This window comes from the organism of the source record quoted next, unplaced genomic scaffold (genome assembly GCF_019419815.1).
Source record: "Pyrus x bretschneideri cultivar Hongxiangsu unplaced genomic scaffold, Pyrus_bretschneideri_v1 Contig19, whole genome shotgun sequence".
NCBI classification, from domain to species: domain Eukaryota; kingdom Viridiplantae; phylum Streptophyta; class Magnoliopsida; order Rosales; family Rosaceae; genus Pyrus; species Pyrus x bretschneideri.
In genome coordinates, this window is record NW_025999490.1 from 1,238,559 (window position 1) to 1,259,851 (window position 21,293).

At 36.8% G+C, this 21,293-nt stretch overlaps 3 protein-coding genes across 4 annotated transcripts; 1 reads left to right on the top strand and 2 right to left on the bottom strand.

Moving 5' to 3' along the window:
- The first annotated feature begins 4,443 nt into the window (after window positions 1-4,443).
- Window positions 4,444-6,455, top strand: LOC103961117 (LOB domain-containing protein 4-like). The gene is made up of 2 exons (XM_009373639.3): window positions 4,444-4,864; window positions 5,516-6,455. Exons 1-2 carry the CDS (start codon window positions 4,682-4,684, stop codon window positions 5,858-5,860), a joined length of 528 nt encoding a protein of 175 aa, XP_009371914.1. The 5' UTR covers window positions 4,444-4,681; the 3' UTR covers window positions 5,861-6,455.
- Window positions 6,456-7,207: 752 nt separating this feature from the next.
- LOC103961116 (photosystem I reaction center subunit III, chloroplastic) lies at window positions 7,208-8,085 on the bottom strand. The gene has a single exon (XM_009373638.2). It carries the CDS (start codon window positions 7,981-7,983, stop codon window positions 7,294-7,296), a length of 690 nt encoding a protein of 229 aa, XP_009371913.2. The 5' UTR covers window positions 7,984-8,085; the 3' UTR covers window positions 7,208-7,293.
- A 450-nt stretch (window positions 8,086-8,535) lies between these two features.
- On the bottom strand, window positions 8,536-17,702 carry LOC103961115 (vacuolar sorting protein 3-like). Of its 2 annotated transcripts, XM_048582797.1 has the most exons (15): window positions 17,451-17,698; window positions 15,200-16,378; window positions 14,808-15,083; window positions 14,080-14,276; window positions 13,809-13,950; window positions 12,699-12,971; window positions 12,478-12,550; window positions 11,958-12,006; window positions 11,126-11,414; window positions 10,856-10,911; window positions 10,627-10,695; window positions 10,367-10,478; window positions 10,085-10,174; window positions 9,701-9,871; window positions 8,536-9,258 (listed from the first exon to the last, which is right to left on the bottom strand). In XM_048582797.1, exons 2-15 carry the CDS (start codon window positions 16,328-16,330, stop codon window positions 9,166-9,168), a joined length of 3,021 nt encoding a protein of 1,006 aa, XP_048438754.1. In that variant the 5' UTR covers window positions 16,331-16,378; window positions 17,451-17,698; the 3' UTR covers window positions 8,536-9,165. The 2 variants fall into 2 exon arrangements, 1 of the variants encoding a protein (XP_048438754.1); XR_007257870.1 differs by lacking the exons at window positions 8,536-9,258; window positions 9,701-9,871 and having other exon boundaries at window positions 10,137-10,174; window positions 10,623-10,695; window positions 17,451-17,702.
- Between the last annotated feature and the right edge of the window lie 3,591 nt (window positions 17,703-21,293).

Sequence of the window (21,293 nt, forward strand, 5' to 3'; positions counted from 1 at the left end):
TTCAATTTATAACATTGTCATTCGGTGGGGTTAAATAGACATACCTTCCACCAATCTTTTCTTTGATAACATTGTATTGTTCCTTCTTTGTCCGAATATATATGAATTCAAATGCACAACTATTCGGTGTTGTATCAGTTTGTTCTTCTAGGTTGCACCTGCAAAGTGAAAAAATGTATTGCTAGCGTTGAACTGACCAGTTTCCTTTTCTTCTTTCCAATTCCAAAATTTCTCTTATCAGATCTGCAGAACGAGGATGAAAAATAATCTTTTTCCATTAATGTTTTGTGCTTCTAGTGGTTAGGGTTTTGTTATACAATGAAGGAGGTGAGTGACTTTGAGATCTTGAAGAAAAACTATCTTAGAATACATGTCTAAATTAACTTGGGGTGTATTTAGATAATAATTTTCCTTTTAAAAATTTTATTAGGCCTAAATGGTCATTTTATATTAGGTATATATGCCACTTAGCAATAAACTTTTATGTGGGATATTCAACAATATTTAGGGTGTTAATAAAAAAACCCATGATTATTCGTAACTAAAATTGGGATTTTCAAATATTCTTTGACGTAAATATATAATTTCTATATACAAAGGGAGAAGGGGGTGCAAGACGTGTGGTAAAAGACTAGCAGGTTAGGAAATTCTTGAAGAATTACGTAGTTTTCTTGTGTGTTAATTTTCCATATATATGGCCCTATTTATTTATAACCTCTCTCTATTTTAATAAATTGTTTTATAATGATACATTAAGGTCAGGATAAGAGAATAAATTTGTTTTATAATGATACGTTAACCTCTCTCTATTGTATTCCAAGTTCAAAAGTCCACAGGTTCACACTCATTTTCTGGTTTTTGGTTTTGCTGCTCCATCGTTCTACGCATAAAGTTAGAAGTGGAAAAGTGTGACATGCAAGGCATATGGATGCTCCTGTACATTCATTGGATCCTCAACTATAATATTTCGAGTGTGTGTATATATGGGAAATGTTAAGGAGATTGTCGATTTAAACTATATTTTGTAAACTATATAATGTGGTTGTTGATAATTAGATTATTAGTTAAGTGTTGATGTTGATGATTAGATTATTAGTTAAGTGTTAATTAACGTGTTTATTTCATATTGATGGCACATCACATAATTCACAAATATGATCTAAAAAATTAGTCTATCTAATAGTACTCAATACTCATACAAATATATATATATATATATATGTGTGTGTGTGTGTGTGTCCCTATATATTATGTATTATGCTTAAGATTAGAGTAAGAGAGTCGGTATGTATTTATTATGTAAGAATGCTCCTGTACATTCATTGGATCCTCAACTATAATATTTTGTGTGTGTGTATATATGGGTAATGCTAAGAAGATTGTCGATTTGAACTATATTTTGTAAACTATATAATGTGGTTGTTGATGATTAGATTATTAGTTAAGTGTTGATTAACGTGTTTATTTCATATTGATGACACATCACATAATTCACAAATATGATCTAAAAAATTAGTCTATCTAATAGTACTCAATACTCATACAAATATATATATATATATGTGTGTGCGCGCGCGCGCCTATATATTATGTATTATGCTTAAGATTAGAGTAAGAGAGTTGGTATGTATATATTATGTATTATGATTAAGATTAGAGTAAGAGAGTTGGTATGTAAATATTAATCTATAGGCCTCTTATAGGTTAAGGGTCCAATTTCTTCTAGTGTAAAAAAAATAAACAAAAGTGAGTAGTGCCCATATATTGACATATGGTAGACCTCAACAGTACCGACCGAAGCATAACACCAACTCGGTAAAGGGTAGTGTTATTCATACACTTATTTTTACTTATTACACATTTTTTTTAATTTTCGGTTGTTGGATCGAATTAATTGAAGAAGACCAATGACCAAAAATTAATAAAGAGAGTATGTGAATAGCACTATCCCCGGATAATTATTGTAAATTCGTTTTTCTATTTATTGATATATCATGCGGATACAATCAAAACTCCAAAATTACAAATTAAAACTCCTTTGAAGTTGAAATTTAACTTTTGTAGAACAAGGATCCGTAAAGAATATCCGTTGTAATTTATAAATCTCTCTCGCAATCCAAACCCATGTTTAGTTCAAGCCACAACACGAATTAGACAAATCCAATAATCTAAGTAGCAAACCAGAAGAAATTGTTGTAGTTGGATAGGCCTTGCTCGATAAGTTCAATCCTTTCAATATGTTATCTTTGCTTAGTCTTGCGAAGTGGGAATTCTGGCAATCCCAAAAAATAAAAGTCATCCAAAAGTGACCAATCATAGTACTAACCCCAAATTTTTCTCTCTAAACGCATATTTTTCTGAAACTGTAATAAAAACTAGTCAATCAATGTTCGCATTAATTGATTTTAGCTTTTACAGAACTGCAGGACCTAAAACAGCATGAAAAGCTTTGAGTTGCTCTGATTACTAAGGTCATCTCCAACCGAAGGGTTCAGAAGGCCAAAAATAGCCCGAAAATCGTCTCCAACCGAGGGCTAGGCCAGAGAGCTCGTGGAATCTGAGAAGGCCCCATAGAATCTGAAAAGGCTGGAAGGCTGGCCAGAAAACTGATTAATCATGTCGGTTATAACCGACAGGAATTCTTAAAAAGAATTTTGAATCCAACAGCTAGCTGACGTTAGCTAGCCGTTGCTAGCTGGCACTAGTTACCGTTGGATTCAAATTTTTTTTATTTTTTATTTTTTTAGGTTTTTTAAGGCATTTTTTTCCTATAAATACCTAAACCATTCCTCACAAAATTTTCACCATTCCTACACCATTTCAATTCTCATATTTTCTTTCCTCTTTCAAAAATCTATCCTTTAATTTTTTTAATAATTTTGAAATGGCCTCGTCTGCAATGAAAGGTAGGGTTTGGACCCAAAAAGAAGATGAAGCTCTTTGCAAGGCTTATAGATGGGTGTCGGAAGATAGTGTGAGGGGGAATTGTCAAACAAATGACAGTGTTTGGACTCGTGTGTCCAAAAAATACTTAGAATAATATGAAGGCACCACTCCAATGAATATTAGAAACCATGAGAGTTGTTCTTCAAGATGGAAGAAACATCTTTAACCAAGTTTGAACAAATGGCATCAAGCATTGTTAGCAGCCGTAAGTAGACATGAAAGCGGTGCTAATTACTACGACGAAGTAAGTGTTTTCACAATTTATTTTAAATATTTAATTATATTACATTTAATTTCATAAATTAATTTCCTTTAATTTTTTTCTAGGTACGCCAAGCGGAGGAATTGTATATGGACAGCAGCTCGAAACCCTTTCAGTTTCACAGTTGTTGGGAAATTTGTAAAGGGTGGGTGTTATTTGAAGATCCACCACAAAGAGCTCCTACGTCAATGTTCGGAACTACATCGTTAGCTGCAGATATAGATGAAGATGGATCTCCAACCATTCAACAAACAAGGGTAGAAAATCCATCTTCGGGTGAAGGTTCCATACCTAGGGCTATGGGACGAAACAAGGCGCGAAGGTTGAAGGAAAAAGGTAAGGCAAATGATGATTACGCCGCTCAACATGAAGTGGCGGCCTCATTGCGATTATTGGCGGAGCAAAATACCCTTGAGGCGGAAGAAAGGAAGTGTAGGCATGAAGAACGGGCCAAACAAATACAAGAAGAGAAAGATGATAAGAATATGGAAATGAACACTTCAAATTACACTCCAATGAGTAAGGCCTATTTTGATAGGAAAAAAAAAAAAAAAGGAAATTATGAGCCGACGGCAGTTGTTTACCTTTGACTATACTCCTACGATGGCAGATGATGAAGATGATGTTGATTATGGATATTAAATTTAAGTTGTTGTAGTTTTTAAATTTAAGTTAATATTGTTTTCGAATTTAATTTGTAGTTTTTAAATTTAATTTGTCGTTTTTAAATTTTAGTTGTAGTTTTTAAATATAAGTTGTAGTTTTTAAATTTAATTTGTTGCTGTTTTTAAATTTCAGTTGTTGTAATTTTTAAATTTAAATAATAAATTATGTTTGGCCCTATGTCCCTCAGTTGGAGACACTTTTTTTGTGACAAGGCTAAAACAAGCCCTCTGGCCCTTTGGCCCTCGGTTGGAGACGGAGGCAAATATGATCATATACTATTTATTAAAATATTAATATCTTAGAGGACTAGATGATTAAAATGAGCCATCTGACCAGCTCTCAGTTGGAGATACCTAATTGCATTGGTGTACATTACAAAATTAACCACATGCATGTTATAATATGTTATCTAGATGAGGAAAAAATAAGTTTAAAATGGCGCCAAATAATTAGTCATGTCAGGATTGAAGTTTTATATCGACCAAAATCTTTAGGGTTTTCAACTGGGACCCCCCACCCCAGATGCAATTCTGCCTATTCTTCTTATATAAATGCCCACCACCTCCCCACTTCACATCCCTCATCCTTTTCCTATTTCAGTCTTCAGTCTCTGCTCTCTGCTTTTTTTCTTCTTCAACTAAATTAGCTACCTCTTTGTTTTGTCTGTCATCAGCTTCTACTTCACACTCATAAGATAGGCCTTTGTCCTTCTATTTCAAGGCAAAATTGTATTACCCTACAAAACTGGGGTTACTGCATACTGTTGGGGGTTGCGTTGGTCCAACGAAGATCAGACACGTGGCAAGCATGAAGGAGAATGGCAGCAGCAGGAAACAAGGTGCACCCTCGCCCTGTGCAGCATGCAAGCTTCTCAGAAGAAGGTGTGCTCAGGATTGTGTGTTCGCTCCCTATTTTCCTGCGGATGAGCCCCAAAAGTTTGCTAATGTTCACAAAGTGTTTGGTGCCAGCAATGTCAACAAGATGTTGCAGGTAATGAATATTTGTATAATTCGTTAGACAAACGGTGTAAATTAATATAGTTTTAAAATTTTAGGGTGCAATTCAAGAAAATTAAAACTTCATGATCCATTTTAAAAATCATTTTAAACCTTGAAGGTGTAAAATATAATTAGCCCTAAATCGAAATAGAAAACAACAAGAAAAGTACAAAATGAAAAAGAAATGTAAAAATCACTATATATCTTCTACCCTTTTTTACATTTCAATTCTTTTTTGTACGACATGATGCTTCGTAGTCATAGATAGAGACAGGCAACCAATAAAGTGTCATAACTTGATTTGGGACCATATATTTTGTTCAGCCAAATGAACAAGCATGGCTGATGACGCATGATTTGTTCTACAAATATCATAGAGTGGTAGTGATCATTACATCAAGCCAAAACATTTCTTGTAGGACCTTTGGCCTCTCATTCGGGACTAGGATTACAAGTTTAGAAGCCACTTTAGGAGACAAACTTACTCAGTTGTACAATATTTTAAGTCAATCACTCACAGTCATTAATTTTTAAAATTGTCAATTATGATATCTTGGTTGCATGTAAGTTTTCACCGTAACCACTGCCGACTTGCTTTTGTGGTCAAAAGTTAAAAGACCATGTTTAATTGTGACAATTGCAGGAGCTGCCAGAGCACCAGAGAGGAGATGCAGTTAGTAGCATGGTGTATGAAGCAAATGCCAGGGTGCGAGACCCAGTTTATGGGTGCGTTGGGGCAATTTCATCTTTACAACAACAAATTGATGTGCTTCAAACCCAACTGGCTCTGGCTCAGGCAGAGGTGGTGCACCTCAAAGTGCGTCAGACTGCATCATTCTCCAACCATGGGTTAAGTCCGGCTAGCCCAAGTAATAGCAGGTCACCCTCATCTAAGTTCATGGGCTCTCAGGCCCGACCTATTTTCGACATGGATATGATGGTGGACCATACCAGCTTGGGAATGGGAGAGTCCATGTGGTCATGCTAAGCTTAATTAATTACTATAATCTAGAGAGTAATTAGCTTTGGACTTGGATCCTCTCCTGAGGCCAAGGAGAGGATTTTCCTGACCAAAGATCTTAGACCATTGGATGAAAGTTATAATTATTATACCTTTATAGGAATCCCTCTATTTGTAGCCGTTGAATAAAAATCCAACAGTCCAAGATCTTTGATGAGGAGGATCCTCTCCTTAGGCTCAGGAAAGGATCCAAGTCCATTAGCTTTGGTCATCATGCCTGGGTAAACCTCGGGACGCTTACAATAGTTAAAGCGGTGGCGGTGATGGTGACAGTGACAGAGACCAAGGCGATTCGACCGCTTAGTTTGAGATGGGTTTTCCATTAGTAACTGGATTGTAAATATTAGTTTAACTTATCGATATATATATTGGGTAATCATATATTGTCTTGTGGGACTTTTTATATTTGCTCCAAGCGACTTGATGACTTTTGGATGTGTGAATCCACCAAACATATTGGTAGTTTGGAAACAAAATTGGGAAGAGGACTGTAGTAGGATTTGCAGATTATGGAGCAGTAAATGTATGAAATATTATTAAAAAAATAGTTAATTTCCTCCTATTTTTGTCTAAATATTTGATCATTTGCTGCTTTTCTGTTATTTGCATATAACCACAACCGTTTGATATATGAAGAATTTTTTTTATGGATTTCTACACGTAATATGCGTGACAGACATATACCTAAAGAATGAAATTAATATGTCTTAAGTCTTTTTTTCTTGAAGAGTTTGTATCAAAAGAGTTCTTCAATTGACTACATGCATATAAGATATAACCATAGGCGTTGAATATAGGGAGGATTAATTATGAATTGTCTTTTTTTTGTCGAAATAATTATGAATTGTCTACTCTATACACAATATACTTGACTAACAAGCGTCACGAATTAACTGTTGCGTGATTGACAATTACCTAAACAAAGAAAATTACTATGTTTAAAATCTTTGCTTAAAGATTTTGTACCAAAAAAGTTCTTGAAGATTTCGTTCTCCAATCTTTGGTAGGTAACCTCCGCATTCTTGAGGCCATCACGTTGTTGCAGTATGTTCGTCTCTCTGTCATTTGCACAATTGATCTACAAATTTTCATGTAAGTCATTCCTACTTACCTACAAATTACAGTCTAACATGCTTGCAAAGCAACTTATTAAAATAACAAAAAGAACAGCTTATACACACACGCCAAGCCGCGATTTGAATTGGCTCCCATGTATTTTCAAATGACAAATGAGTACCTTACTACCATATGACGGTATTTGAACCATGCTTAGGTATAGCACAAATAGAAATAGAAATGTTAAAGTGGGATCAGTTTCAAACACAAGCATTTGGTACATATAATTCCAAGTAATTTTACAAATTATACAAAGAAATTAGAAACGAACAAAAAAAAGAAGCTCAAACGTCCTTGGCAACAAGTTCACCATTCACCAACTCTCTGTAAGCAGCCACAGGCCAGCTGAAGCCTCTGAAAACCAAGCTAGTAGCCAAAGGCACATCAATGATGATCTCCTTCTGGGTCGGCTTCTTGTCATCCCTAATGGCAATCAAGTAGCTCCTCCCAACCCACCCGATCCACCCAGCAATGTACAGGAACAAAATACCAGGCGTGATAAACTCACCCCAGTGCCTCTGGTCACCGCTGACAATCAAATGGGGGAGCCCATCGGACCCACAAAGCAAACCCTGCTTGCCATAGTTGGAAAACCTCCTCTGAGTCTTCTCTATGGTGGCCTTGATGGCTAGGGAGGGTGCACTGTCGGGTGCATACAGCTTCAGTGAGGACTCGAGCTTTTTGATCTGCTGCTTCTCACGCTTGGCGAACTGCTTGGAGTCTTTGCATGGGGTGAGTCCCGAGATGTCAGCAACTGCAGGCATGGGGGCTGAGCCAATGAGGATGGAGGAGAGTGCGAGTGCAGTGGAGAACGCCTGCATGGGCGATGCAGTGGATATTTTCTCTGGGGTAGGGTTAGGGTTTTGGGAGGCTGAGCAGAAGACCACGGTTCTTGGCAGCTTTGTGGCCACTGGGGAGCTGAGTTTCGGCTGAAACATAGGTTTTGAGAGGTTTGTGGGGATTGTGAGAGACATTGTTCTTTCTTTCCTCTCTGTTTTTTTAGGGTTACGGGGGTTGTGAGGAGTTGCAGAGAGGAAGGAGGAGATCTTGGAAGGGAAAGAGTGTGGAGGGCAGGTTTTTAGAATCTTGGAGGAAGACTGGTGGTGGAGGAGAGAAGAGGGAGAGGGGATAAGGTGGATGGAGTAAGGAGGCTGAGGTGGATGATTGTAATTGGTTGGAGGTTGTTTGGTTGTGGGTTGATTCAGATTTTCTCTCAATCTATCCTAGTCTAAAAATCATATCCAGATAATAAGAAAGTCTCCCTTAACTTTTGTAGGTTTTGTGCGCTTTCCATTAACTTGATCCAAATGTTTTACAAGCATAATTAAAAGGCAAAAAACTCAATTCAAGATAGATTCTCTTTTGCACCCAAAGATATGGTAGAAGTGACGTCATACATTTACTAAATATTTGCCACGTTTTAAAAAAGTGAAGTCATCTAACAGAACCCTAAAACGAACCGTTCGTGCAATAAACGCTTGTAACATCATAAAACAACTTCCAACTTAACTTGGAAATTCCCTTCGTAAGTAGTAATAATAGCATCCCTTTTTTTTTTTATCAAAATTTCTTGAATGTAACAACATTTTTTTTATCACAATTTACAAATTCGTCAACTTCTCCTGAATGTAACAACATTTTTTTTTATCACAACACCGTATTGAACTCACAAGCAGAATCCTGATCCCTCCTGTATGTATGACGAACTCTTGGTCATTTCAACCCATGTCATGCAAACTCACAGTATTATTCCTGATTCCAAGCAGGAATGGATTAGCCGGATCTCAACTTCTAAACTATGTGTTCCTCGAGCTTCATCAGGTCACAGACGATCATGGTAATGATGATTCATGCTTGAAGTTTTTCCCTATCATAAAGGTGGTCGTGTGACGATGATTCTAAGAAACACGTACTCCACATGAAGATCATAATGGCTGGAGCGTCCTTTACCGAATACTAAGCTACAAAATTGGGGCCTCGTTCTAACACGACGATTGCAGAATCTTTCGCCCCCGAGCTTCAGCACTGTACTTTGTGATGACATTTTTAGTTGTTATGAAACCTGATCCTGAGCCTCAAAGAAAAGCCATAGAGCATGGACTCAAAGACGGACCAGCCCCAGTCTTCAATTTCATCATTGCATCACCATTTTTGGATTACCTGGTCACAAGCCAACCCGGTTTCACTAGGACATCTTGCTTAAAGTTGCGACCAGTTACTGATGTAGATTCACCCTGACGACGGAAACACTGCACAAGAAAGGATGTTAACATAGAAAAACCTTATAAATAGCCATGAACAATTAACATAGAGTGCCACTAGAAATACATCCGCTTAAGAAATTTAAACTGGAAGGTTGTATGATCTTGTTGCATGTAGCAGGTCACCATGCCAGTTCGCCTTTATTTTCCTTTCTTATCGGTATCAAGCCATTGTCATAATATTTATTAATTAAAACAATTGTTCATTCTCCCACAAATGCATGTATTTTCCTATGTCTCAACAGCGAACCAGACGAGCAACTTAGAAATAGAACAATACCAGATTTTTCTGCTAAAATCGAAAATATATAATAATAAAAAAAGAGTGGGGGCTGTCTTGTTAGGCGTTCTTATTTTTTATGAAAGATGGAACTATCGAAATTAAAAAAAAATTATCCTCAGTGTGTTATGAAAGGTCAATGTTACCAACCTTGTAACAGACTATGGTGTCATCTGGGTACATAGCAAAAAGTTTAGTTCCAAGGCGTGCATGACAAGAATCACAAAGGCTTTCATCATTGATCTGCACATGCCTTGACTTTTCCTCCAGTATTGCTAAACTTGCATCAGTACCTAAGGCACGGGACAGATTGTGCACAATCTGAAAAGCAATTAATGTATTGGCTCAATAAGAAATGAAAAGCACAAAACATGGCTACATGCTAGAAACTTCAGAAAAAACAGATTCACTAATTTCCTTATGATATGGAGAACATAGCTCAATACCCACAAAATAAGAAAAGCAATGAAAGAACGAAAAAATTTCACAATCTTAAGCCAGAATGACAAAATCTAAAACACAAACGAAACTTACCCGTCCTTGACGGTGATGATGAAGTCGAGCTCTCAACATTCTTAATATAGTCTCAGAGGCAAGTTGAAGAGGCATATCTGGCGACAATCTCTGCGACATCAAACCAGATTTTTTGCACAGAACATGACAAACATCAAATACTTGGCACGGTCCCCAGCAATAGAAATGTGGTTTTAGCATACAAGTAACTAAACAAAAGTGTGCATTTGTGTGAACTTCAATTTTTCTCTGGTACCCATCATATCCCAAAAAGTTGTGTGAGAGAGAGAGAGAGACTGATACCTCTAAAACTTGCAGAGGATCCAATGATTCCCCGTGATTGTGGAGTAGGCGAACAGCAGCTTTAAACATAGGTTCCTTACCATCTTGTGGATCCAAATACATATCAAGTAACCTGAGTTCTCAAAGAAAAAAACAAATGGAAAATAATCAAGAGGCAATTTTAGATACATCAGAGATTTACTTAACAAGTGTCTATAGGTGTTTTTGTGTGCTTGTCACATGTGGAGAGAGAGAGAGAGAGAGAGAGAGAGAGAACCAACTGCATATAGACATCTGGTCTCCCAATCTCAGCACAATATTTCTCAGCAGCTTCACTGTTTTCCAGCTTCCTGAAAAGCCATTGTATACTAGTTCACACATGCTGAAGTTTGCACATAGAATAATTATTGTTTCAAAGTGCGGATGCTACTGATATTTATAATGATACCCAGATGAAATGGTAATTAATGTTATTACTGTGGATACTTTTGAAACCAAAATGAAACTTACAATGCTAAAATTTGGAGCACCAATGCCTCTTGCCCTAGTTTCTTGTAAAGAATAGCCTGTTGAATAAATTAAGAATCAGAGATGAGCAGTTGCAGCATCAAACAACCAAGACTGGTCATTTTGGCACTACAAAATTATCAACTGCCATCCATGATTGACCCAACAGCTAATAAAATAAACTTAAATGGCTCAGAGTAAATAATCAGTATATTCAGATAGCCAGGTTCAAAGCAGAATTCAAGACAAGGTCCATAAAGGGTTACGACAGACCTTCTCTGACCACAATTCTGATCCCTCGATCAAGTCAAGAACCTCCTCTGGGTCATACAAGTCTGAAGACTCCAAAAATATCTGCAGTCTTTCCCGAACAGGACTTTGAAAGATTAAACTTATTCTATTACCTGAAATGTTTGTCTCTTGTATTCTTCGAGGATCAGGGTTTTGGGAGGCAATTTCTGCTTGAAAAGCTTCAATTGCTGACTTGGCAAGTGAGAGAGCATATAACGTGTGGAACTGACTGTCACTGTATTCTTGATCTTCAATCAACCACTGAAGATACCTGTGCAAATAAAGAGTTAAAACTAAAGTATATGCAGTGAAGGTCACATCAAATAAGGAAGAAACATTTGTTTTCCTTTCTGATAAGTAATAAGTGCATATCACAGTAAAGGCAATCAAGGAAAAATTAATATGGCAAATGCATTTGACAAAACAAAAGGCACCCTAGAACAGTACGATACAAAGAATAGCACTTTAACAAAAACACCAGGTAGTTTAGCATGGTTGCATTGCACTATTATAATGGTAATTATAATTGAAAAAATGTCATCATATTTTTTAAGATTGCAAAATCATATTCAGATCAAGACAGCCAACTTGAACCCATATACGGTTAGAAAGGATGAGGAATATCAGACTCCCACAAAACAACCACCCAATGTGGTAATATTCAGACAAAATAAGCCAAAGAAAATGGACTTCTTTTAATTACAGATGTGTACATTTTACTTAGAGATCTCCAAAAGCAAAACAATTATATGATACAGGTGGTTAAATACAATGAACATGGGAGGCTGTACTGCGGTCTATGTAATTGACATACCTTTGAAAAATCTCTACCTTCTTTGGATCAATAGCTGCAATAACTTCATCTGCAGTAAAAGAGAATTTCTCAAATAAATTAAAACTGTTTTAAGCATTATTGATAACCATTTATTAGCAGCATAATACATATAAAAGGATACTATTTTTTAAAAACAAACAAGGGACAAAAAGCTGATAACAAAATAAATTTTTGAATTGTTTTGATGCCCACTTCAGAGAGATTTTCCAAATTGACACATTCTGGCGTAGTTGACCAATGGCACAGACATTAAGGTGCAAACTTCTTATACATCACTCACCTTACAACTGGATACTTGCCTTGTGCTTTGGTGCTTTTTAGGTCAATTGAATACTTTCAAATTTTCCCTCCAGAATTATTAATACTGAGATTCTAACAAAAGACGTCATTTTCTACACATGTAGGAACTTCAGGTTTTGCTTAACTAAGAAGACTGGGACGCAAATGGTAACAAAAAAAACACACATCAACCAAAATTCACTGGGAATCAAAGACCCACCTGGTGAAAGTTGATTAGTTCTTTTCTCTGATGTCAAAACCTGAACTGCAAAAACCTGGTTGATATCTGCAACCTAACAATACCAACCATCTCCTAATTAAACATTGGACTTGCAAAGCACAAACCATAAGATTTCTCAAAAAACTTGAAACTTCAAAAAATAAAACAAGATAAACCATCCAAGATAAAATAGGAGCAACCCTGCAGATATTAACACGTACCCATCCAAGATGTTGTAGAACAAGCGCTGGATCAGATGACTCCTCGAGAAGCTTTGATGCCTCAGCTGCAGCAGTCTCTTTACCAGAGATGATACTTGTACCACCATCCTGTGAGCCACTCTCCAACATGGGGTCTTTCCAAAGGCCAGAGGAATAATTTCTTGCCAAGATGTGCCAGATAGCAAGAGCCTTTGAGCTAATTCCTTTACTTGCATATAGGAAGGCAAGTGTACGTAAATGCCCGGAGTCATCTAACAAAGTTTCCAACTCTTCCTGCACCGCCCATGCAAGTTCTACAGTCATCCTTCAAGCAGGCTCCAGACAATAGCCTCTGTTTTGCAATGCATGGGACAGTGCATTGTCTTGAGGCCTATAAAGTATATTCTCTCGATTCCAAAACCAAACATAATATAATGTCTTCAAATCAAGGACATGTTGCATGGTACTCACAATTTCCATCATCCTATGGTGTGCCCTTTCTAGTTGGTTAAAATCCCAAAACCATCTTTCAGAAATTAAATCTAATGGTATTTCAACCCAAAATTGCAACTTTATTATGGTCCAAAGTGAGGGAAATTTCTGTTGATTTCCTCTTAGCATTTTATTCAACTACACTAACCATCAATCCCCTTTTCTTATCCAAACAATCACTATATCACTTTCTCCAATTCATATTCTGGTATAAATGATTAAAGAATATATCCTAGTCCTAGAGTAGTTGAAATCAAATGGATAAATAGGGTCTACAATGAGAACACAACTTTTTTTGTGTACGGTTTTATTAATAGTTAATATACTCGATATTTTCAAGCTTTTCTCAAGACACCATCTGATAACTTTTTCATCCATTTCCATTGGTACTTAACCCAAACAAAACCAAAATTTTGGGCACTGGATCATATATAATCTTGTTTTTTGTTTTTTTATTCTAAGTATTCAATTACAACATGAACCATTCAAATTTAGGAATTATAACAGCAAGAAGACTAGAAATACTGCAGGATGGAAACAGGCACTCCTGATTTAGGAAAGTTGTAAAAGCACAAATGCTTCAGCATGGTAAAATGTATAAATGAGAGAGGGAAACAATAAAGAAACAAGAAAACATACCACAACGCAAGAATTTGTTGATGATGCCAGCTTCTCCATGCCATTAACATTATTCAAAGCTCTATAGAGGTACATTAATAGGGTGTCAACTCCCTCCTTCACTGATGGAGTCAACTCTTTCTCACAAGACACCTCCAAATACCTGTAGCAAGAATGTATATTGAAAACCTTATTATAATCCAAGTACAAGTTAGTTGCGAAATTAAATAAAAAGAACCAACAGAAATCAAGAGAATAACATTTAATGAGTAACCAGAAGTGACGTAGTCACCTAGTAATTGATTTGATGGCAGACTCCAACAAATTATCCCTGCTTGGAGGGTTCAGGAGAAATGTATCATCTACCACAGTTTCTACACCTGCTTTCCTAAGAAAGATTGCTCTTTGAATTGCCATCAACCCGTCATCTACAACATCTTCCAGGGGTGCAGGGGGCGGATGCAAACCCCAATAACGGTTTCTAGGAACCTAAAAACACGAGTTCAAATACTATGATTACAAAATTCAGAAGGCTTAGCAGCACTAAAGCATGGAAATAAGCCAGCTGATAATAGAAGTACTTATGTTCGTGCAATGCAGGCCAAGATTAAATTTGTTTTCAGATGGAATTTCTTTTGGATGTGTGTTTTTTATGACTACTACAAAAGCACAAGAGAGTTCTTTCACAATTGTTCGCATTCACAATGTAGTATTGATTGTTACATAAAATGATATATTGAATATCATTATGTGATCTTTCTTGAACTACAGTGTCTATGTACTTTTTTCCTAGTAATCTAACATCCCCAAAAATATACAGCAAGAATATTAGCCTTGTTATTCTAATGAGTATCACACTGCAGGTCCTGATCTCTTACACATTTTGATGTGCAATTATCTTTAAAGAAAACACTCCTCTCATTTTTTATTAAGGTAGAGACAATATATGTGAGTCTTATTTATATAGGATGATATTATATGTGATCTGAATACCCTGATTATGAGCAAAAAATCCCATACCAATAGTGACCATCGATTTGGATCTCTCATTATGAATGGAAATACTTCAGAAGGCTGCATTGTCTCAGACTGCAGAAAGTGATTCACTGCTTCCTCAAAATGTAAGTCAAAAAGTAAGAGAAACCCCACTTGAGCATGAACAAATGAGAGCATATCCTTCGATAGTTCACCCTCACACTCAAGGTCCTCCACCAAGGAGATGGCCTCCTTGAAGTTCTTTTTTCTCAATAGATCTTTAATTTGTTCTTCAGAGGGTATTTTCCGATAGCAAACAACCTATAAACTTGCAACATGGAGGGCAACAAATAAAAATCTTTGTTTTGTTCATGTCCGTATTCTGAAATCAAGCTAAAGAGAGTAAAAATAACCATTGGATCAATATTTTTCCATACCTTCGTGGGGGTTGCAACAACTACAAGTTTTCCACTTCCATCTTCCTCATCTGCAACAATGCAAGGCCCTCCTACCCCTTCACCACCAAAAGTGATCATCTGAATACATCTGCCTGTTTTCTTATGATACAACTCCAGCTTTCCATACCTTGCAATAACCACATATGAAGATATCTCCCCAATAGAATCCAGGTCACTATGGAACACCAAGCTACCACCAACTGGCTGCCCATGTGCATTAGCTATGATACCAACATTGTCCACCAACAAAAGCACATTCCATTCTTTACACAACAATTTAAGCCGTGGCAGACTACAAACATCCGGTAGCGAAAATATTACACCACTTTGTCCAGTAACACATGAAAACAAACTATATCCATTAACCGTACTGACAATTATTGAATCATTGAGCCATACCATGGTCATAACCTCATCGATACACTGAATTTCCTTGAGAATTACAAAAGATCCATCATCAATGTCTTGGTCACTTTTACCTACTCTGTTACTCAAAACAAGCTCTACCAATACCAATCTTTTACCAATAACAACAGAGAAAACATGATGGCCCAAACGCTGCTGCGCAGTTTCTTTCGTTTTCAAGCCATTTGCTCTCATCCCACTTCCCAACTTTTGCAAAAACCGCTGACTTGTGCTTGTATACTCTGACGAATTATTAAGACCTGACAAATTCGAGCATTCTGATTCACTGCTTCGCAACCTCCTTGTGATGACAGAAACTCTTCTCAAGAAACTCAATCTCTTCAAGGGGTGTAACAGAAGTGAATCAACCAAAAACAGAAACCCGTCTAAAAGTACCAAAAGCTTCTTAATCTCACCAAATACTTGGATAGACTCCACTGAGGTATTGCCAACCAAAACCTTTTGCAAAAAGGAAATGTTTTGTGGGATTGAAGAGTTGTTGGAAGGATCAGATGGGGATTGATCATTAGGATTTACAGAGAATAAAACTAAGGTTCCAAACTGAGTACCAAGGTAAATTAGACATTGGGAGTCGGAGACTGTGGAGATAGCAAGGGATGTAACTCGTGCACGAGAGTGGTCAGAGAGGTTGAACAATGACAGTGGCTCAAGGACAGTGCGACCTCTAGGTTCGGGCTCAGCCATGTATCAAAGGGCTAGTACTCGACAATGAATATTACAAGATCATACAGCCTGAAATTGCAAGTAACTCAAAACTAATTACAATGCCCAGCACTATAATCCATCGAGCTATATAGCACAAAAACGCAAGTAGACTATTACTAGAGCTATTACAGCAACCCCAAGTCGAAAATCGATTGAATTGCACACAATGGCGTAGCCACACTAAGGGCTACAGTGGGCTGTAGCCCAGGGAGGATTTGTAGCAATATGTATATATACTTTAGTGTGTAGATATAATAGACAAAAAAAAATGTGTAAGAAGAATTATTTTTAATGAAACTAGCCCAGTAAGTATTTAGCACAACTAAAAATATAAAAATTACCACGAAAATTGTGATGCCATTTTGTTCAAGATTATTCTGCTTTGATATAGTGGGGTTTATATTAGTTTCAACCAATTTTTTAATATTGTCTTTACTTCTACTTTCAGTGTTTTGCTTTGATCTAGTTGTGTGATTGTAATTGAGATATCAAGTTTTCTATCTTCTTCTTGTGTTTAAATCTAAATATATGTGAAATTTGATCATTCATTGTAATTTTGTTTGTTTGCAATTGTGAAGCTTAGTGAGTTCCTGCCAGGCAAATTTTAAGTATATAAATACAAAAGTTAAACTTAAATTTTTGCATAGAATCGTATGCAGCAAAAACCAAAAAATTTGATTTTAGGGTAATTTTTTTAGCTAGCCCACCCATAAAATATTTTCTGGCTCCGCCATTGATTGCACGGATAAACAACAACCCGATTATCGAAATGTCAGCATTGTTCAACATATTCTCTACGTAGTGATAATCTACAAGACCAAATGTCATCAAACAAACCAAAAAAATTCAATTGCAGCACAAATTCAAGCCCTCATGCATTAGAACAAGAAACAAAATTTCTCACTTTGTCAATCACCAAAATATCAACACCAAAACCAATGGCATCCCCCCCAATTTCCGTCAACTTAAAAGACCCAAATCCGCCAAAAAGTGTCAATTTTTCTTCTATTTCCACACTCTAATTAATCATTTTGTGTAGGTCGAACTGAATTTAAAAGAAAATAGCCAAAAAGATGATAATTTAAGAGAATATTCATACTTGAGATACTGATGACGGAGGTCGCAGGAAGTCGACGGAGCAAGGCGGAGCTTGCCGAAGCTTCTCTGGTGGTGGGAAATGCCAAACTATTCGCAAGTCCGATTCTTTCACCTAAGATTAGATCCTCTTCGGACACAATCCATGCGGACCCTCGGGGATCCCTTAATTCTCACCGTTCAGAATAGAACGAACGATCAGCGGATTAAACCTCATTTTTATCAACTCTTCGCTCACCAGACGTCAAAGTTGTAATGTTTTTATTTTATTTTATTTTTTTTTAAGTCATTTTCTACTTGTTTGGATGTCATTTTAAAATGATTGAAAACGTTTTTAGAGGAAATATTTTTGGATTTCAAAAACACTTTAAGTGCTTTTTCAGAATTTACTTATATTTTTACTAATAATTGGTTTTAAAAATATTTTCACTAAAAGCATTTTCAATCATTTTAAAAATACATCAAAACCAGCTATCTCCTCCACCGTCCTTTGTTCTCTCTTGTTTTATTTTTAGAGAAATGGTTTTTGTTTTAAGTCCAATATATGAGATTAATGTTGGGAAGTGGTGGTGGTGTAAATTTCAAGGGTACACATTTTCTTTCACTTTTTATAGATCTTTGTTATTTTTTATCTATTAATCTTTATCAATTTATTTGATTTGACAATTTCAAATTGAAAAACGTGTGTGAATGGTAAAATAAGTGTGTAAATAGCACCACCCAATTTTATTTTTCTTTCATCATATTGTTGATTGAATTTTTTTAGTATTCAAATTTATGGAAATATCAATAGATGTATCAATATCAATATTGGTTGTCTTCGATGGAAATGATGGAAATTTAAAATGAAACTTATCAAACATTGATTTGGACGAAATATAAAAAATTTGTTTAATATTTGATCGATACATAGGAAATACCGACAAAACCTGTCAAAATTAGCCGAAACTGCAGAGCTTCTTCAATATGAAGTCTTTTTGTATCTTTCTCTTATTTTTTCGATATTTTACGAAAATATCAACCGAAAATTTCAAACACTACATAGGATTGAGTTGTGGTCGGAGCACCACTTTGATCTTATATCATGTCAAGTTACTAACAAATAACATGTTAGCGACTCGTTAAAATTACTAATTAGACAAGTAAAACTTGTTTTATTCACACATTAATTATTATGAATCTTGTTGTTAGAATTTTGTTTTGTAACGTGGTATATTGATTGAAAGGAAGCATTCAACATGTTCCTGTGGCTTTTCCCTCTCATGGGGATGAACACATAACAATAGTCAACGACCATGTATACAGATAATAGAGAAATTGGCGAAAAAGTAAACAAAAGTATGATATTGGAAGGAAATTATAAATTAGTACGTTGGCTAGTTGTCAATCGCATAAACTACTCTTTGGGTTAGGGACTCTTTCTAGTCTTCATATGCGAAAGTTCTTCAACAAACAAAGCATACTCCAACACTCCTCCCCGTAAGTGCAATCTCTCCAACACAATGTGGAATCCCACAAGTGCTGCAAATAGGCCATGCCTTAAAGAAAAGGATAATACAAGGCCAAGGGCGGATCCATATAGGGTCTGTTAAAGTCCCACAATGGTGGGTTCAAAGAAACTTAATGGGTTTAAATAGAACTATCATACTCTAATTAATACCGATATTTTTTATGGTAAAACTCCACACTTGACGGATTGGGCATGTGGTAGAGTTGGAGACAATATCGGTGTCGTTAGAATGAGGCAGGTTCGGTAATCCAATATCCAACAGGATCTCGGGAGGTCCCACGACCCTCTGGAATCCCGAAGAAACATTTGTGTGCAGAGGGGCAGAACGTTCTTTAATATATAATTTTTAGCAATTTTTTATTAAAAAAATGGTTCAACTTTCAAACGGAGCCAAAACTTTTCCAATTCCTTAACTCCTACTTGGCTATTCAGCCTATTCCCTCTTCCCGGCCGTCTTTGTCTGCAACACAGCCGAGCAATTTCTGACTGAAATGTCACCAGCACCTGCACCGAAGCGCAGCCTTCATCACCCAACTAAAGATTTGGCACCATCATCTTCTTTTTTCATGCTGCTTCATCATCATGATATGAATTTGCCCCATATATGCTATTTTTCTCCTTTAATTTTTGGTTTCTTTGATTGTCCTCTAAAAAAAAAATCTATGTTCCGTTAAGCCGTGCAGATCACCGGTTCCCAGATCGAGTTGTCCGGGTCTTTCTATGGCCTGCAGGGGGTTCGCGACGGAAGTAGAGTCGCCATTTCTTGAGCACCAGGAGAAAGGTGCGCACAATAAAAGCACGAGGGCATGGTTGAGCCGCACCCCGAGCGGCGATGGTTGTCGTGGGGAGCTGGGAGGAATCGGAGGGGGAGGAAGGTTGCGGATGCTATGACGATGGTGTAAAGATTTCAGATGGCTGGGGCGGAGATCGGGGACTCCGGGACGAGAATCTGGGTCAATTTTCTTATTAACTTCTTTTTTGTTTTTATTTAATTTATTTTCTGACAATTTAGGATTAAATGGGTAGATTGTTTGCAACCTGTCATAAAGATGGTTCGGTGGTAAATAAAGGCTATGTGTCACGTGGCCATTTGTGGGGTACACCAACCGTCTGGGGGTACCGGGTACTCATAAAAATTTGTACTCCTCCCCAGTCTTCACAAACTAAATAGTAGGGATGGGTTTAAAAAATCGAAACTCGAAAAAAATTGAGCCGAACACAGAAGCCAAGTCCAAAAAATCCGAACCGAACCGGTTTATATTTAATTATTTAATATATATTAATTATATAAATTTGTAACAAATACTCAAAATCTAGAGGCTAGGTGTAGGTTGGGAGTGTTTTCTTCAACCAACTTGACAATAAACTTTATATTGCTATAATCGTATTAGTAAAATATTTATACATTCTGGATCTTTAATTCTTTATAAAATTTCTAAACACAAAACCCTAGCCATCCCGTTTCATCTTCTCTTTCAATTGACTTCTCAGCCTCTCTCTCTCCCACCGTCGAATTGTTGCACCTCTCTGCTCTGCTTTCTTAGTTTCTTCCTCACATCCTCCAAATCAGACTCTCTCTCTCTCTCTCCATCTTCTCCGGTTCTCCTCGCAAATTTCTTCTTCCAAACTGTGATTTCCCCTCGTCATTTTCACCTCGGAACCCCTTCCAAATCAGAAGATTCTAATCCAGATTTTCCAATCTTTCTGAGTCTTGACCCACGAGTTCCTTTGCAAGGTTACTCTCATGGTGATTTCTCTCATGTTCTACAGATTTTTTTTCAATTTCATGGGTTTTGCAGATTTTATTTTCAATGTCATGGGTTCTCTCATGTTCAGTATGATAAGCAAAAAAATTCCACATTGATATTAGATGTCGAAGCTGAACTATTGAAAAATGTCATGGTGTGTGGCAATGCTTTGAGAAATTCTTCTCGCACAGATGCCAAGTATCTCAAGTCTCTGTATTCACTATACAGTAGCTTGGAGCAGCTGAACGGGCAACACCAACACTGCCTACTTCAACTGCTCCAAGCTACTGTATAGTGAATACAGAGACTTGAGATGTTTGGCATCTGTGCGAGAGGAGTTTCTCAAAGCATTGCCACACTCCATGACAGATTTTGATAGTTCAGCTTGAGGAACATGTTTAAAAAAGACCCTCGTAAGAAACATGGTGGATCAAAGATGAAGGAAGGAGTAGAAACAGGATGAGAAACTTAGGAGGCGGGGAGAAATGGTGATGGGTTAATGGATGAGAAAAATGGTTTTGCTGTGCAGCTAGTGGTGTGGGGTGGGATTATGGCAAGTGTGTTGGTCTGGGGTATCTTTTATAGGCGG

Bases quoted from the DNA above. Each gene is read 5' to 3' on its own strand.
- LOC103961117 (XM_009373639.3), top strand. From the start codon at position 4,682: ATGAAGGAGAATGGCAGCAGCAGGAAACAAGGTGCACCCTCGCCCTGT. The intron at 4,865-5,515 runs GTAATGAATATT...TGACAATTGCAG, and splicing joins ATGTCAACAAGATGTTGCAG to GAGCTGCCAGAGCACCAGAG.
- LOC103961116 (XM_009373638.2), bottom strand. From the start codon at position 7,983: ATGTCTCTCACAATCCCCACAAACCTCTCAAAACCTATGTTTCAGCCG.
- LOC103961115 (XM_048582797.1), bottom strand. From the start codon at position 16,330: ATGGCTGAGCCCGAACCTAGAGGTCGCACTGTCCTTGAGCCACTGTCA. The intron at 12,972-13,808 runs GTATGTTTTCTT...TGGGCGGTGCAG, and splicing joins CAACAAATTCTTGCGTTGTG to GAAGAGTTGGAAACTTTGTT. The intron at 10,175-10,366 runs GTATCAGTCTCT...TTGATGTCGCAG, and splicing joins ATCCTCTGCAAGTTTTAGAG to AGATTGTCGCCAGATATGCC.